The 14,691-nt window shown below is 41.0% G+C and overlaps 1 protein-coding gene across 5 annotated transcripts in view; it reads left to right on the top strand.

Annotated features, from left to right (window-relative positions):
- The window catches only part of dacha (dachshund a), a 312,302-nt gene that overhangs the window by 113,571 nt on the left and 184,040 nt on the right, over positions 1-14,691 (top strand). The window contains exon 1 of one of the 5 annotated variants that reach the window (XM_067996895.1): positions 11,152-11,401. The exons of the other annotated variants lie outside the window; for them this stretch is intronic. Within the exon in view, the coding sequence (XP_067852996.1) occupies positions 11,373-11,401 (29 nt within the window). The 5' untranslated portion in view covers positions 11,152-11,372. Of the gene's footprint in view, positions 1-11,151; positions 11,402-14,691 lie in introns of those variants that run through there. 5 annotated transcript variants of the gene reach the window in all.

The raw sequence follows: 14,691 nt of genomic DNA, 5'->3' as shown, positions 1-14,691 counted from the left end.
ATTCAGCCACACCTGCATTATTAGTCGTCACTCGACATGTTATTTCCCACTAACCCAGCATCACCCATCATGTATCCTAAACATAAATACAATTTCCGTTACAATTTCTATGTAAAGAAGCACAGCGGGCTGCACCCAAGACCAATTTTCATGGGCTGTAATTGCTTTTAAGATCAACCTTTCAAAAATTCTCTCCCAATATGAATATTGCAGTCCAGGTGGCAGCAATGGTCAGCTTTCCACCTTTCATCATTGTTAACTACATTGAAATGAGATGTTCTGGGAGTTTTTAATGCCAGGTACACTGGGCTGCACTGATCTCCCTGGACACTCTGGGGACCAAGGGCGCCATTATGGAAAATTACTGGGTGGCTTTCTACCCAATTGAGAGTACTGAATGCAGTTTTGCTCAGTCAAGATTAACTTTTTTTCTCATTCTGGCAAAGTTTGGCTGATTTTTTTTCAACCAGCACCAGATCATCTCTACAGATGTGAAAATATATTTTCTGTAACTGCCCCACAAAAGTAAAGCAGCCTTTTGTTTTTGTGCCAAAATTTATGTGGCTACTGTATGAGAGGTAATTTTCAAGTCCTGGTTCACATACCCCTGCTTAATGGAACAGCAGAGCTATGATATGCGATTAATGATTTACATGCTTTGCATGCCAAGAGATTGCTGCCCAAAAACATTCTTTGAATGCACAGTGTTTAACTGGTCTCAGAAATCATATACACAGCCATAAAATACAAAAAGTCTGAGAATCCTTTCTTATTCTGTAGTACAAAAGGACATTGATCAGTTGATAGTAACACCACATGACAAACTTTGCCGTTTACGCCTTTCTTTCGGCACTAAAGGGCTGACCAAATATACCGGGCTTTCAGATTATGAAGCCATGAAACAGCAATTCATCAAGATGTCAGCCAGGCTTGATCAGAGTTAGATGCTTTTGCCGTTTAGCCAAGAAATATGCCTGAATGGATTAAGGTCTAATGAATGTTTTGGGACCTTTTCAGGCTGATACTATTTAAAACTATATTTAAAATCTGGAAAAACAAAATGAATGAGATCGAAAGCCAGCACAGACTGTTTCCATATTAAATAAAATTGCAGGTAAATGGTGCAAAAGTAATGCAGCCTTTGTTTTTGTGCTACAATTTATATAGCTACCGTGTAAGTGATAATTTTCAAGTCCTGGTACTGAATAAAAAGTACACAGGTCTCATGGTCTGGAGTTTATGTAAAACCCAACCGTGTGGATCTTAATACACAAAGCTTTTGTTTTACTAACAGCATGGTACAGAAAGAATAGTTAATGAATCAGTAAACCTGGTTCAAGGTAATGTGCCCTAAAAAGAGGAAAATGGTTTCAAATATATGCTTGGAAGTTGCTGGATGAGCTTTGTTTAATAGAATTTAATAGGATGGAACTGTTTATGGGATTACAATGTGAAATTATTTTCTAAAGTGTTAATGGGTAGATTTGCAGGTTGGGACATTACAAAAATAATTTTCCATGCTATATTTTTATTTCAATGCTTATTTAGGCAAAAATGAATGAGAAGGTTTGTCTTTATTATGGATTTTACTGGTCTGAGCATATGGGATGAAGACAAACAGGCACCGACTGCTCTGTAAACCTACATTATTGACATTAAATGCTGAGTGTTTTATTTTTGTTGATTTAACAATATTAACTCCCCCCATTATTTTCTTCCTGTTTAGATCTTTCTATTTCATGCAGTATTTCCAGACTGAGATCAGACAAGTGACCTACTTCGTGGAACCTACCTGTGTCACACTTGATCCACTCGCTGGAAGCTGCCTTTGTGAGCTTGGGTAGATTCAATCCTCGATTCAGCATTGCTCCCAGTGGAGAGCAGCCTTACCCTGATGGCATGACTCCAATTAAGAACTTAACTATATGGGGAATTGCAGCTGTGAACCTGTCCTGGTGCGGCATTTTTGGATTTATTTTCCATAAATGTTATGGGACAAGTGATGCTTCCCATTTATCAGGGGAGGGGGTAATTGTCTTTAGATGATTAATACCCCCTTTTAGTTTTGGTCAGTTATTTTGTATATTTGCCTCTTTTTTAGGCTTCCCCATAACAAATATTGTTACCTCAAGAAGAGCTAAGCAAACAACCAATTGTCAGCTCTGTAACTGGCTACGAAGGTATAAGCCTTGGCTGAGTGATAGCACTCTTGCCTCTGAGTCAGAAGGTCGCGGGTTCAAGACACAGTCCAGAGACTTGAGCACGTAATCTAGGCTGGTGCTAGAGCAGAGGAGTTCTCCCAGTTTCCTGCCCTATACTTATCCCTCAACCAACACCTAAAATAGATGATATAATCATTTATTTCATTGGTGTTGTGGGACCTTGCTGTGTAGAAGTTGGCTGCCGTGTTTCCTACATTACAACAGTGACTACACTTCAGAAGCACTTAATTGGCTGTTAAGCCCTCTGGGACATCCTGAGATTGTGAAAAGTGCTATATAAATGCAAGTCTTTCTTTTTTTTCTTTTAAGATGTACACAAGATGCCTCACAGTGACTTACCTTGTAGTTTTCCCTGTAGGAGAAGCGCTCGGCTTTTGATAGCGATACGGTCCAGATTGTGAACTCACTTGATGGGGCACTGTGGGTAGAAATGAAGCAGTTTAGGTTAGTGTGCAAGTTTTAATCTACAGTACCTGACCTGTGAATTATACAGTACGGTTCAGGTAAGTGTTGGACAATATCATTTATAAAAGCAATAATTGACCAAACTGGTACAAAAGAGTGGCCATTTTGTGTTTACACTGAAATCGATAGTAAGTTTGTTTGAACAGAGTTCACTGTTTATAAGACATACAAGATAGAAGCCCAATTTTGGAAAAGGCAGCACGAGACAGGCTGCAGATTTATTTATTGGTCTAGTTTCTTGAATTATTTTAGTGACATATGAGAATTTCTGAAAGGCTTTCTGTTACATAGTCTGTTTTAATCTTTCTCAAATAGACATGAGAGATGATGGTAACAGTGTTTGAACTTGCATATCAAGCCTTGGACAAGGCATTGATGGATACTTATGTAAATGATGCTTCGTTTGATTTTTGGGAGAATCCACCTTTTCCTCTTGTTTACACATATTGAAGGTTTATTGAAAATATTGGCACTTTTAGATTCTCACCAAGTTCTGTAACAGATGTTTACACGAGGGTTGGTAAATATGATACTGGGTGCTGCCAAAATCTCTGAAAGTATGCATTAGTATTCATTTCTGAGATTAGACAAAATCAAAACTGTGCCCCTTATAGGATTCTTCGACACACATCAACATCATATAAACACAACTGACCTTTCCATTCTGTGAAGGTTTATTAATTGCTGGGTTATTTTTGGGAGTTGTCTGTAGAATTATCCATTGACGTTCCTTTGACATACATCAGTAATGTCGATATATGATTCAAAACACGAAAACATTGAAGCATAAATTAGACCTCTAAAAGGGGCCTCTTTGACTTGACTAATAATTTCAACCATATAGGAGTATGACAACTTTATTTTACAGTGTGTATTTCCTTTATAGAAATTAGTTTAAAAAACTAGCATATAATCTACAAATTGTGGAGGTTAGATCTTGTACTCTCTACTTTTCTGCATTCCCTGTACGAATGGAGAGAACAGCTTAAAACCAGCTATATACTTAAGCAAAGCATATACATTATGTATTTATTAGCAAGATGTGATGTAACAACCATAGGCTATTTTTAAAGCAACAGCATTCCCAATATTCTGGACATTACAAGATATAAGAGATGTTCAATGTTTTGTGGGTCATGCAATGACCAAAGTCAGGATGCAGGTCTTATTAGGGTTAGGGTTAGGGTTAGGGTTAGGGTTAGGGTTAGGGTTAGGGTTAGGGTCATCTCCACATCATTATTAGAAGGCATACAACACCGAGAAGGGAAGACATTTACAATCAGATGGGTGAAGTGGGCTTGTATAGATTATAAGGCGTGTGTTCTTTGGTTACAGCCCTTGCTTTCTACAGCTTGCTCTCTAACTGAATGAGCAAACAAGTGAAAAATTGTCTCTGATAAACTGGACATCATGTACTGGGTCCATATTGTGCAATAAAACAGCATTTGCTTGTACACCCGTTGCAATAAATAACACAAAGTATCAAGTTAAGAGCTTGAACAACCACAAAAGTGATTAATGTTGATTGTTCATTTTGCATCGATGGCACCGCCTGGCTGTAATCAGATTAGTAATGTAATAGAGTGCATTCGTTCTGCAGTTTGATTGTTTTGCCATCAGTGAGCCAGAGAGTGTCATGTTGCTAGTAGCTCTGGATACATTTCGCTTCTAAAAGAGTAAAAGGTTCAAATGAAGTTTAACTACCAAAAAACTGAAGCAATACTCTGCGACACGAGGGAGATATCACAACTCTTGCTCTTGAATAATTTCTGAATATGCAATGATGTATTTACTCTGTACACAGAGACACACGCAGCTCTGATTCATAGTTCTGTACCTCAATTTCCAATTCTCCAGTCCTCTGGCACCACTCCCATATCTAATGCGGTTAAAAAAGCATATGGGATCCTGGGCTTTATAAAAGAGGCATTGAGTACAAAAGCAACGAGGTTATAATGAACCTTTACATAACACTGGTTCGGCCACGACTTAAGTATTGTGTCCAATTCTGGGTACCGCACTTTAGGAAGGATGTGAAAGCCTTAGAGAGGGTACAGAAGAGATTTACCAGAATGGTTCCAGGGATGAGGGTCTTCAGTTACGTGGATAGACTGGAGAAGCTGGGGTTGTTCTCCTTAGAGTAGAGAAGGTTGAGAGGAGATATGATAGAGGTGTACAAAATCATGAGGGGTCTAGACAGAGTAGATGGAGAGAAACTCTTCCCATTGGCGGAAGGGTCAAGAACCAGAGGACACAGATTTAAGGTGATTGGCAAGAGAACCAAAGGCGACATGAGAAAAAACTTTTTACAAGTGGCTATGATCTGGAATGCACTGCCTGAGGGGGTGATGGAGGCAGATTCAATCATGGCTTTCAAAAGGGAATTGGATAAGTACTTGAAGGAAAAAAATCTGCAGGGCTACGGGGAAAGGGCAGGGGAGTGGGACTAACTGGATTGCTCTTGCAGAGAGCTGGCACGGGCTCGACGGGCCCAACGATCTCCTTCTGTGCTGTAACCATTCTATGGTTCTATGATTTCCAGCATTGTCACTATTGGGTAGATTTTGAAACCCCACCCCAAGCGTACTTCAGCTGGCTGGTGTCAGAGACAAGGGTGCTATCACTGAGCCAGGGCTGACACTTCATCCTAAAATGGCATTGGGGTCCTATTAACTTCATTGGACTCCGATTTAAATATCTAAATTAGCTCTGCACCCTCTTCAGGCGGCCACCTGCACCACCTATTCAGAGGACCCCAGCAAAATGGAGACAACACAGTGACGGCGGGAACGGGGCAATAAATTCTTCCATTTTTGGGGTGCTACCGCCTTGTTTCTGCCAGGCAGGAGGCCTCATAATTCAGCTGTATATTTCCTTAATTGTCCTTCATGCTGTACCAGTAGAGTTTTGCTCTTGAGGGAGGCCTATGATGGTACAAGGTACACTGCCCCGGGTGAAAGCAATTTTCTTCCTAATTCAGGCTGACTTCAATGGAAAATGCTAAACACACGCACAAAATGCAGTTATATGGTGTGTTCTAGATAGTGACAGGAGATAAGACGACAGCACTGGCAGTGTGTCCCTGAAATGAGCTTGTCAAAGTTGGATTATTGATTTTTACTTTGGGATCCTAATTATATACGAGAACATCATGAGACCTCTTTGAGTTCCATTTTATTAATTCAGCGGTTTACAGGGCTTTAGTATGTTGGATTAATCAACAGTAGATTTGGAACTCCAATTTCTGGCACTCTGAATGCAAAACTCAGATTTATGAATGTTCCAACCAATTCAGTGTTTGTTCCTGTTGTTACCTGCACTTTCCTGGAATGGAAAGAGACAACGTCCCAAGACCTGTATTGATGTGAAATGAGAAACATGTGAAAAGTCCAACTAGATCCCATTCACATCGATTTGATTTAGAAAACTACTTTATAGCTCTTTTATGTTCTGCACAAGATCATGTGCATTAGGTCTGCATTCATTGACCACATCAAGTGTTTGCAAACTTCCATTGCCAATAAGCCTCGAGCTGTACGAGAGAAAAGACGTATTTTAGACAGTTTTTTTGTTAAGCAAGATATAATCAAAAGCTTCTGTTTCAGACTATGCTTCAAGAAATGTGCTCAGGGTTGAAACCAAGTTCTGCTCACCAAGATTTGTTACTTTGTGAGCACTGTGACATTGGCCCAAATACAATTATTGTACAGTTTGAGCAGAGTGGAAGCAAAATAACTGCAAGCAGAATCAAGGCTGAAGCAAATACTAAGAAATGGAACTCGTTTGGGGAAGAGTGGGGAAGTGGGGTAGAGGAGATGCTGCTGATAGTTTATCTCCACTAGGGGTTGGTTAGTAACTGTGTGAAGATAGTGGATTCTTGATACATTGCAAAGAGACCAACAGTGTTGATCCTTGAAGGGTGGGTGAGTATGTTCGAACACTGGCCTTTTACCTGGGTGCAACTACTGCACAGACTGCTGGGATGAAACTGCCCTATATTGCCAATATAATGAGTTTGAATTTTCTCATTCCAGTTCCATTGGCACTACACTGACAGTTTTAATTAGAGAAGCCACATGAATGGCTGTGGACAAATGAGAAGTGGATGTTGGACAGATGGGCATGGAGTGCTGCACGGAGGCTATGGTTCAGGGGCATTGTTGGGCATCAGTTGCATCCGAGAGTGCAAGGACCCAATATTGATTTCAGAAAGTGAAAAAAAAATCAATTTGTAGAATTGCATTCTGTACCTCCCTGAACTCAAACTTTGCTTATAAATAATAAATGGCCTGTGTAGTATTTAAAATTATGGAGAAATCCCAAAGTCCTCAAAGGCACATGTACATGTCACTGTATTTTTTATATAATGTGTGGCTGGATATGTCTATTGGTAGCCATTTTATACTTAAGAATGTAAATAACACTGAAAAATATGCATCAAACAAAACTACGTGATGTATTTTGTCAAGTACATTGTACTGTGGACTTGGATTAATATAAAGGTAGAAGGGATCACATTGGCTTCAAATTGAAGAGCACGGTCTAAGGGCTACAGGTGTGGCTTAATGGTAGCACTTTTGCCTCTGAGTCAGAAGGTTGCGTATTCAAGTTCTACACCACAGACACTTGAGCGCATGATCTAGGCTGATACTCCAGTGTCGTACTGAGGGAGGGCTGCACTGTTGGAGGTGCCAACTTTCGGATGAGACATTAAACTGCCTTCTCAGGTGGACATAAAAGATCTCATGGGACTCTTTCACAGAAGAACAGGGGAGTTCTCTCCAGAGTCCTGGCCAATATTTATTCCTCAACCAACTATTTACTAAAAAAACAGATGATCTGGTCATTTATCTCATTGCTATCTGTGGGACCTTGCTGTGCGCATATTGGCTGCCGTGTTTCCTACATAAAATTACTTGGTTGGCTTTAAAGCATTTTGGGAAGTCCCCAGGTCGTGAAAGGCGCTATAAAAATGCAAGTCTTTCTTTCTTTACATTTAATAATAATAAATGAGAAGAAAAGTAATAATAATGTTTAATTAAAACAGAAAGTGCTGAAAAGGCACAGTAAGCAGGTTGACTGACCTGCTGTCCACATGTAATATGTGGTTGATAAGGTGGTGGGTTTTAATGCACAGGAATTCACCACATCAGTACATGTCAAAGCAGCCGTTCCCCCTGTGCTGTTCCTCGTGAAATGCTGAACTGCATTATGGAGGAGAGGGGTAGGCTGCACGACTTGCCACTCAGATGATGCCTTTTTCAGTAGCATCTCAAAGATAGGCCTTACTTTTGTTTTGCTACATACACCATTTAACTTTATGCTAGCCAAAACTTTTCACAACAAATTTAGCTGTGATCAAAGAAACATTTTTTGCTTCATTTACCAAACTGCACAAACTACAGTACACTAATCAAAATGAGTGTCCTTTATCAAAACGCAAGGCGGAATGGGTAGCCTATTTATATAGATCAGCCAGAAATGTATCCATGAGTTGGAAAAGTTTTATAAGAACAAAACAATCTTAGAACTGTGACTTAAGCTCCTGTTAGATCTTTTAAAACTGTGGGGTGAGGGTGAAGAGGAGGGGGCAAACTCAACAGAACCTAGCTGATCATACAAATATTGTTCAAATATTCTGGTAGCAAGCATCTAACCAGAAACCTAAGCACCCTTTCTGCTCAAAAGGTGCTGCTGATGTTTAAATCTAGACAGAAGTTCATACAGCAGTAGAAACAGCTTCCTGTGTTCTTTTCAGCTGGAAGGAGGACACTTCTGGCAACTGGTGGCCAGGGGATTTCTCTACTTCGTCAGGGAAACTTTGACTCAAAATGTGCATTATTCGTTTGAGACAGGTTGGCTCTCAGAGAAAAAACTGTCTCACCCACATGCATTTTTCCCACGAAAATTCCACTTCAAAACACTACCAATTAACAGTGACGAGACTCTAGTTCTTGGGAAATTCTGGGTTCTCAAAGTATCTTTCATCCTTCAAAGGACATCTGTTTCAGTCACATATTGGAATAAATTATATTTTTAAGTATCTTTCAAATGAAGAATTATATTTAGAGCAAAGCACAAACAATAGACAATTAATTCATATTAAACTTCCAATAAACTCTTACATTGAAGGGTCTTCAGTGAGTGAATTCTAGACTGCTGATAATATTGTGATGAATATGTTTCTCCACATGAATTCTAGAGCAGGTTAAAGATGTACTTTATTTTTCTGTTGACTGCAGTACTCAAGATTGCAAACAAATACATGTTTATTTGTTTGAAAGAAGCCAAAATAAGCATCAGTCCCTTTGGACAAGTATGCCAGCAAGCATATTATTCACTTTGTAAGCCATCAATAAGAGTGAGATCAGAACTATTGTAGTCAGAGATTATGCATAAAATGATAGTGATTCGGCCTCTTTTGAAAGTGCTGTGTGTTTAGGGTTTTAACAACAATGGAATTACATCCACAGTAGGGCAGATTGATTTCAACCCAGACACGACTGTGCTCTTTAGTACCTCTCTCAAATACAACGGTGTACTTCTCAAATGGTTCCTACCTGGCTGCATTACAATCTTCATTATTTGAGAAACAAAAAGGGAAACAGAGATCAAATTCTTTGTGCAGTTGCTAAGAAGTGAGAAGTACGCTAAAGATAATAATGACCCACAATTAGTGCCACATTTCTACAAACAGGTATTCCTGCAGATTGAAGGGACTTTAATCTGAATGTCTCCATTATTCTGGATGATATAAAGTGATGTACTCCGGTATATTTACATTGACGTCTCTCCATTATTCTTTGTTCCAGTGGTTTCTCAAAATGCACTTGCCAGAAATTGCTCAGTCCACTATTTCATAGGCTTTTAAACTGGGGACCCTGGACCGAGAGGACCCAGATTTCAGCAATTGTTAATTTATTAGCACATTATTTCTGTTGCTCTCTCCTAGTAAAACATGTATTTTGCAATGATTGCACTGTTTTCCATTGGATTACGAACGGTTAGGATGGGTATCCCATGGAATCAGTTGATATTTCTGTCTATTTTTGCGAACTTTTCAGATCTTAAATCCATAGATTCCGGGATGGGGGTGGGGGGTGGGGAGAGCAGCTTTGAGGAGCAAAGTGCCCCACCGTGTTAGAAAGGGTAAATTTAGTGTCAGGGTTCCCATGTTCCATGGTAAATACCAAGATGCATTACTGGTACATCTTTCTGAATCAAAAGAAACAAGGCGTAATTAGTTTGATAAAATTCTTATTTACAGAAACCATTACGGAGCCTTTGTATTGATTCACTGCAGCAGCTAAAGAGTGGAGCATTGGGATGGAACTCCCATGAAATGTGCCCACTCCTCATCACTGTTGTCAGAACGATTGGCCTCTCAGGAGAATACAGACTGATGGTGGGCTTTTTCCAGTCTCTGCTGATTATTTGGAAACACTCACTGGAAAAGGTATGGTGTGATTGGTGAGCGAAGAGAGCAGTCGCACGGATTTGGGAGTCGACAACACATTCAAGAACTTGAGAGGAAAGGGAGGTTGGAAACGGGACAGTAGTTTACAAGTTTAGGGAGGGAATTCCAGAGCTGAGGGCCGAGGCAGCTGAAGGCACTGCTGCCAATGGTGGTGGAGTGATGAAAATCGGGGATCCAACCCAAAAATTGCCCTGAGCGGCAAACCAACATTCCTCGCCACTCCATAGATTTATACTAACCCACTAGCTTACTGCGGTCTTTACTGCGGGCACTTCCTCTAATAGGACGTGGAGAAGAGCCCAGGGTTAGTTCCAGCGAAACTAGGACCCATGGGAGAAACAAGAGGATCACTCTCTCCCCTTGACCAATCAGATTGCAGCATTTGTGACACGCTGTGAACAGTTTCTACAGGCTGGAACATAAAATCCAGGAAATGAAAGTTACAACACTAAAATCATTTGTAAAAACAGTTATAGGACAGCAAAAAAAAGGAAAGAAAAAAATCAAATTAAATAAAAGAGACAGAAGCAAAAATAAAATTAAAATGTTTTAATTTTTAAAAAAAAATTTAATGACCAAAAACTATTAAAATAAGGAGCGATGAGACTCCACGTTTTTAAAAGTTAATTTTTAGTTGTTTGGCAGTCATTAAGACTAACCGTTGAAACTTAGTTTTTTTATTTTTATTCATTGATGGGATGTGGGCGTCGCTGGCAAGGCCAGCATTTATTGCCCATCCCTAATTGCCTTTAAGAAGGTGGTGGTGAGCCGCCTTCTTGAACCGCTGCAGTCCGTGTGGTGAAGGTTCTCCCACAGTGCTGTTAGATAGGGAGTTCCAGGATTTTGACCCAGCGACGATGAAGGAATAGCGATATGTTTCCAAGTCAGGATGGTGTGTGAGGGGAACGTGCAGGTGGTGTTGTTCCCATGCGCCTGCTACCCTTGTCCTAGATGGTAGAGATTCTGTGTTTGGGAGGTGCTGTCCAAGAAGCCTTGGCGAGTTGCTGCAGTGCATCTTGTGGATGGTACACACTGCAGCCATGGTGTGCCGGTGGTGGAGGGAGTGAATGTTTAAGGTGATGGATGGGGTGCCAATCAAGTGGTGTGCTTTCTTCTGGATGGTGTCTGGCTTCTCGCGTGTTGTTGGAGCCGCATTCATCCAGGCAAGTGGAGAGTATTCCATCACACTCCTGACGTGTGCCTTGTAGATGGTGGAAAGATTTTGGGGAGTCAGGAGGTGAGTCACTCGCCGCAGAATACCCAGCCTCTGACCTGTTTAGACCTAGTATTTTTAAGCGTACCTGTTTTGTGGCAATATTAGTTACTTTCCAGCTGTGCAGACGAGCAAGTTGTGCTGGTCCATTGATTCTGTTGATTGCAGCATGTGATATTCCTTTGATGCGAAGCTGTCATATCACCGGTGAACCAGGAGGAGCAAGTTCCGGATTTCCGCGCTTCACTGCACATGTGCGAACGCTGGAACTTGCTCCTCGATTTCGCCACTAACAATGGTGAGCATTTTTGAGCTCACTGTTAATTTTTAAGCAATTTCTGGCCCATGATGTTTCAGAAATATTTCTCCTCTTTAAGTCTCTTTCGATGCCGTAAGGGTAGGCAAAGATTTGCTTCCCAACCTCTGCCAAAGTTGCTCTAGAGCTGGCAGCCAAGATTTATATGTGAGAAGTCGGGACGACTGATCTTCAATTTTTCCTCCCTTCCTGGGGAGAAGTCCCGAGCTTTTTCCTGGCATCTCCCCCACATGGCACTGCCAACACGAGGAAGCCAAATTGGTGGGTGGGTTGCAGGAGGGAATGGGGAGAAGAAACTTGTGGACACACACATAACCTGCATTATTCGTTGAGTTGCTCAGTGTACTGGAGTCCCAGTTTGCTCACAGTTAATTAGGACACTCTATTACCATTGGTATTTTTTTTAAAAAGGTGCATTGACAACGCAATTCTTTTTTTCCCATGGTTTGACAACCTATATTCAAAAAAACCATCAAATACTCTTCGGTGATTCACACAATTAGCATGTCCAGGCCTTGCAGGAACTCCATGCAATTTGACTCATAATTAATCCTAAGTGCTACAAAAAATATTTACAAACCATTTTAAATAGTCAGCTGTCTATGTAATAGTTTTGCTGCCATATTATTGAAACTATTTTGCTCTGTAAAAGCTTAGAGTACACAAAACAAAATGTCACAGCTGGAGTTTGAATACTTCTCATGGATACTATATATGCTATGTTTAATGATAGGGATAGTATCTGTCAGGCTTTGAGACATAAGGGTCATATTAGGCATAACATTTATCAAGTGAGGAACCCTGACTGAATGATGCTTGTGCATGATTTTGGTTGGGTACATTTGTTGGCAAAATATTACAGTTAAGCAGAAGTCAGTGAATATTCTGCTCATAACATGATTTTATGAATGAAAGTTTTAAAAATCATTCAAAATATTTTTTTAGCTGTGAGTAGAAACTTATTGTAGGGACATGGTGCACCAGAAGGTGAGTCGATTACACATTGTTGTGTGTTTGTGTATGGGAGTGTTACTGGACGAGGAGGAAGTATTCCATGGCCTGGAGTATTTGTCTATCTATTGAGCCCAGAAACCCCCCCACCTCCAGCCCAAGATGGCATACATTTTAAAATTTTAATTCTTGGCATCAATCATATTAAAGGGGTATTGGTTTATCCAAAAATGTTGAGCATCCCTTTTTATGTTTCTTTGTCAAATACAGTGATGCAAAGATGTAATTCCTGTTTGAGTGGCTGTTTCACAGTTTCCTCTCCCCAGTCATATAGTCCCACATGTCCCTTTAATGCCTTTATCCAAGAGGGTTGTTTTAATTGGCAGAACTGCCATCAGAGATACCCCTGTGATGTAGATGATTTGCTATTTAATGGATGGCAAAGTGGACATTCTGCTGCATTTGGTGTGTTTGAGGAGGCCTGCCCTCATTGGCACTCCAGAACACCATTTCCAGAGAACAGCAGTGCACCATGCTTGGCAGAAGGTGTCGGCCAGACTGAATGCTATCTATAGTAATTCCTGTACTTGGAAACAGAAGTGGGAGAAGATGGTAAACTTGAAGGGATCTGGCAAAGTAAGACTAACCAACAGTAGTTCTTCCAACTTTACTGCTCACCTATGCCAAGACTTCATGCAACCTTACAGATTTTTCATTATATCTCATGCGTAGCTATACCTGAGCAGGGGACACAGTCAAGATGCAAAGTACAGTAAAAACCTTGTCCCACACACACATATCCTCCAAGGACTTCAAGTTGGACACATGGCAGCAATGAGTGACCCTCTGCACTTTGGGAATTGCATCGTCGTGGCAACATTGGGTATGTGTGTGCCATGGCGTTCGGTGGCAAAGGAAATAAAAGTGCTGGTCACTTCAACCAATACACTTTTTGATGTGTTATGTGGCCAGCACAGTACCTGACATTGTAGTGCTAGGTGGAAGTGAGCCATAGTATAACAGTTGAGGGCACCGATGATCTTGCCAACTTGATAGTGCCCTTGTGTTGCAAGTTTGCTGCTGGTGCCTTTCCTGCAGATGACAAAGTGCTGTCCTGTTGACCTGAAGCAATCGGAGGTAGTTGTCCTGTGTAATTGACAAGTAGGTGTGCCAGGGGCTGCAGAATGGTCTAGGGCCTGCAGATCTTTCTGCCATACCTTCTTTCACCTTGTGCCACCTCTACCGTGAAATTAAGGTGCTTTTAAAGCAAGTTTACCCCAAGGTAAAAAATGTACATTTTCCTAAAAATATGGAAATATCTCACCAAGAACACTGCACTAAAATGATACTGTAAGCATTGCCAAAAAAAAACCTTCCAAAGACTCCAACACCCCTGGAGATTCCCTCGTGCCCATTCCAAATGGGTGCACAAAGCAAGAAACAGAAAACTCTGCACAATTCCCAGGGAGTTGTGAGTGGTGTTCATTTAAATATTTTTTGTATCAAATCTGGGGCCTTAATGAGGCTCGTGTATGAAATGGCCACAAGTACTTCATCTCATCTAATAATAGAAGAGCAAAGAATTGCAGCCCAGAAAGAAATTGATGCTGGGACTCCACTCCCAATTCCCTGCTCCAGTTGTGCTCCTGCTCTCCAAGCACACAGGACAGAGGAATCATCCCTTTATTCTCATCCCATTTCTTTTCAATACTGCATTCTCTTTTCATACTAGAACCTGATAATTACTAAGGGGGAGAAACTGGTTTATCACTGGAAACTGGCACAAAGTGGGAGGTGCCCTGGAACGTGAGGCATGAGGCCAATGAGGCTGCAAGTTAGGCCTTGGCTACATAAAATCGGCAAGCTGCGAATGCCAATCGGGCATCCCGATGCAGCTTGCCGGTCAGGGCCCTGGTAAATTCGGCCAACTGCAATGCGGAGGCGGCCCATAGGCAAGTCCTGGGAGAAAGAGATGAATAGGGGTACTGGGGGTGGGGTGGGATTTATGCCGAATTTTGCAGTGGGGTCCTAATAACAGGCATTAGGA

The sequence above is a fragment of the Heptranchias perlo genome, chromosome 15 (assembly GCF_035084215.1).
Source record: "Heptranchias perlo isolate sHepPer1 chromosome 15, sHepPer1.hap1, whole genome shotgun sequence".
NCBI lineage: Eukaryota > Metazoa > Chordata > Chondrichthyes > Hexanchiformes > Hexanchidae > Heptranchias > Heptranchias perlo.
The sequence above is the reverse complement of the archived record's forward strand: the minus strand, read 5'-3'. Positions and strand labels throughout refer to the sequence as shown.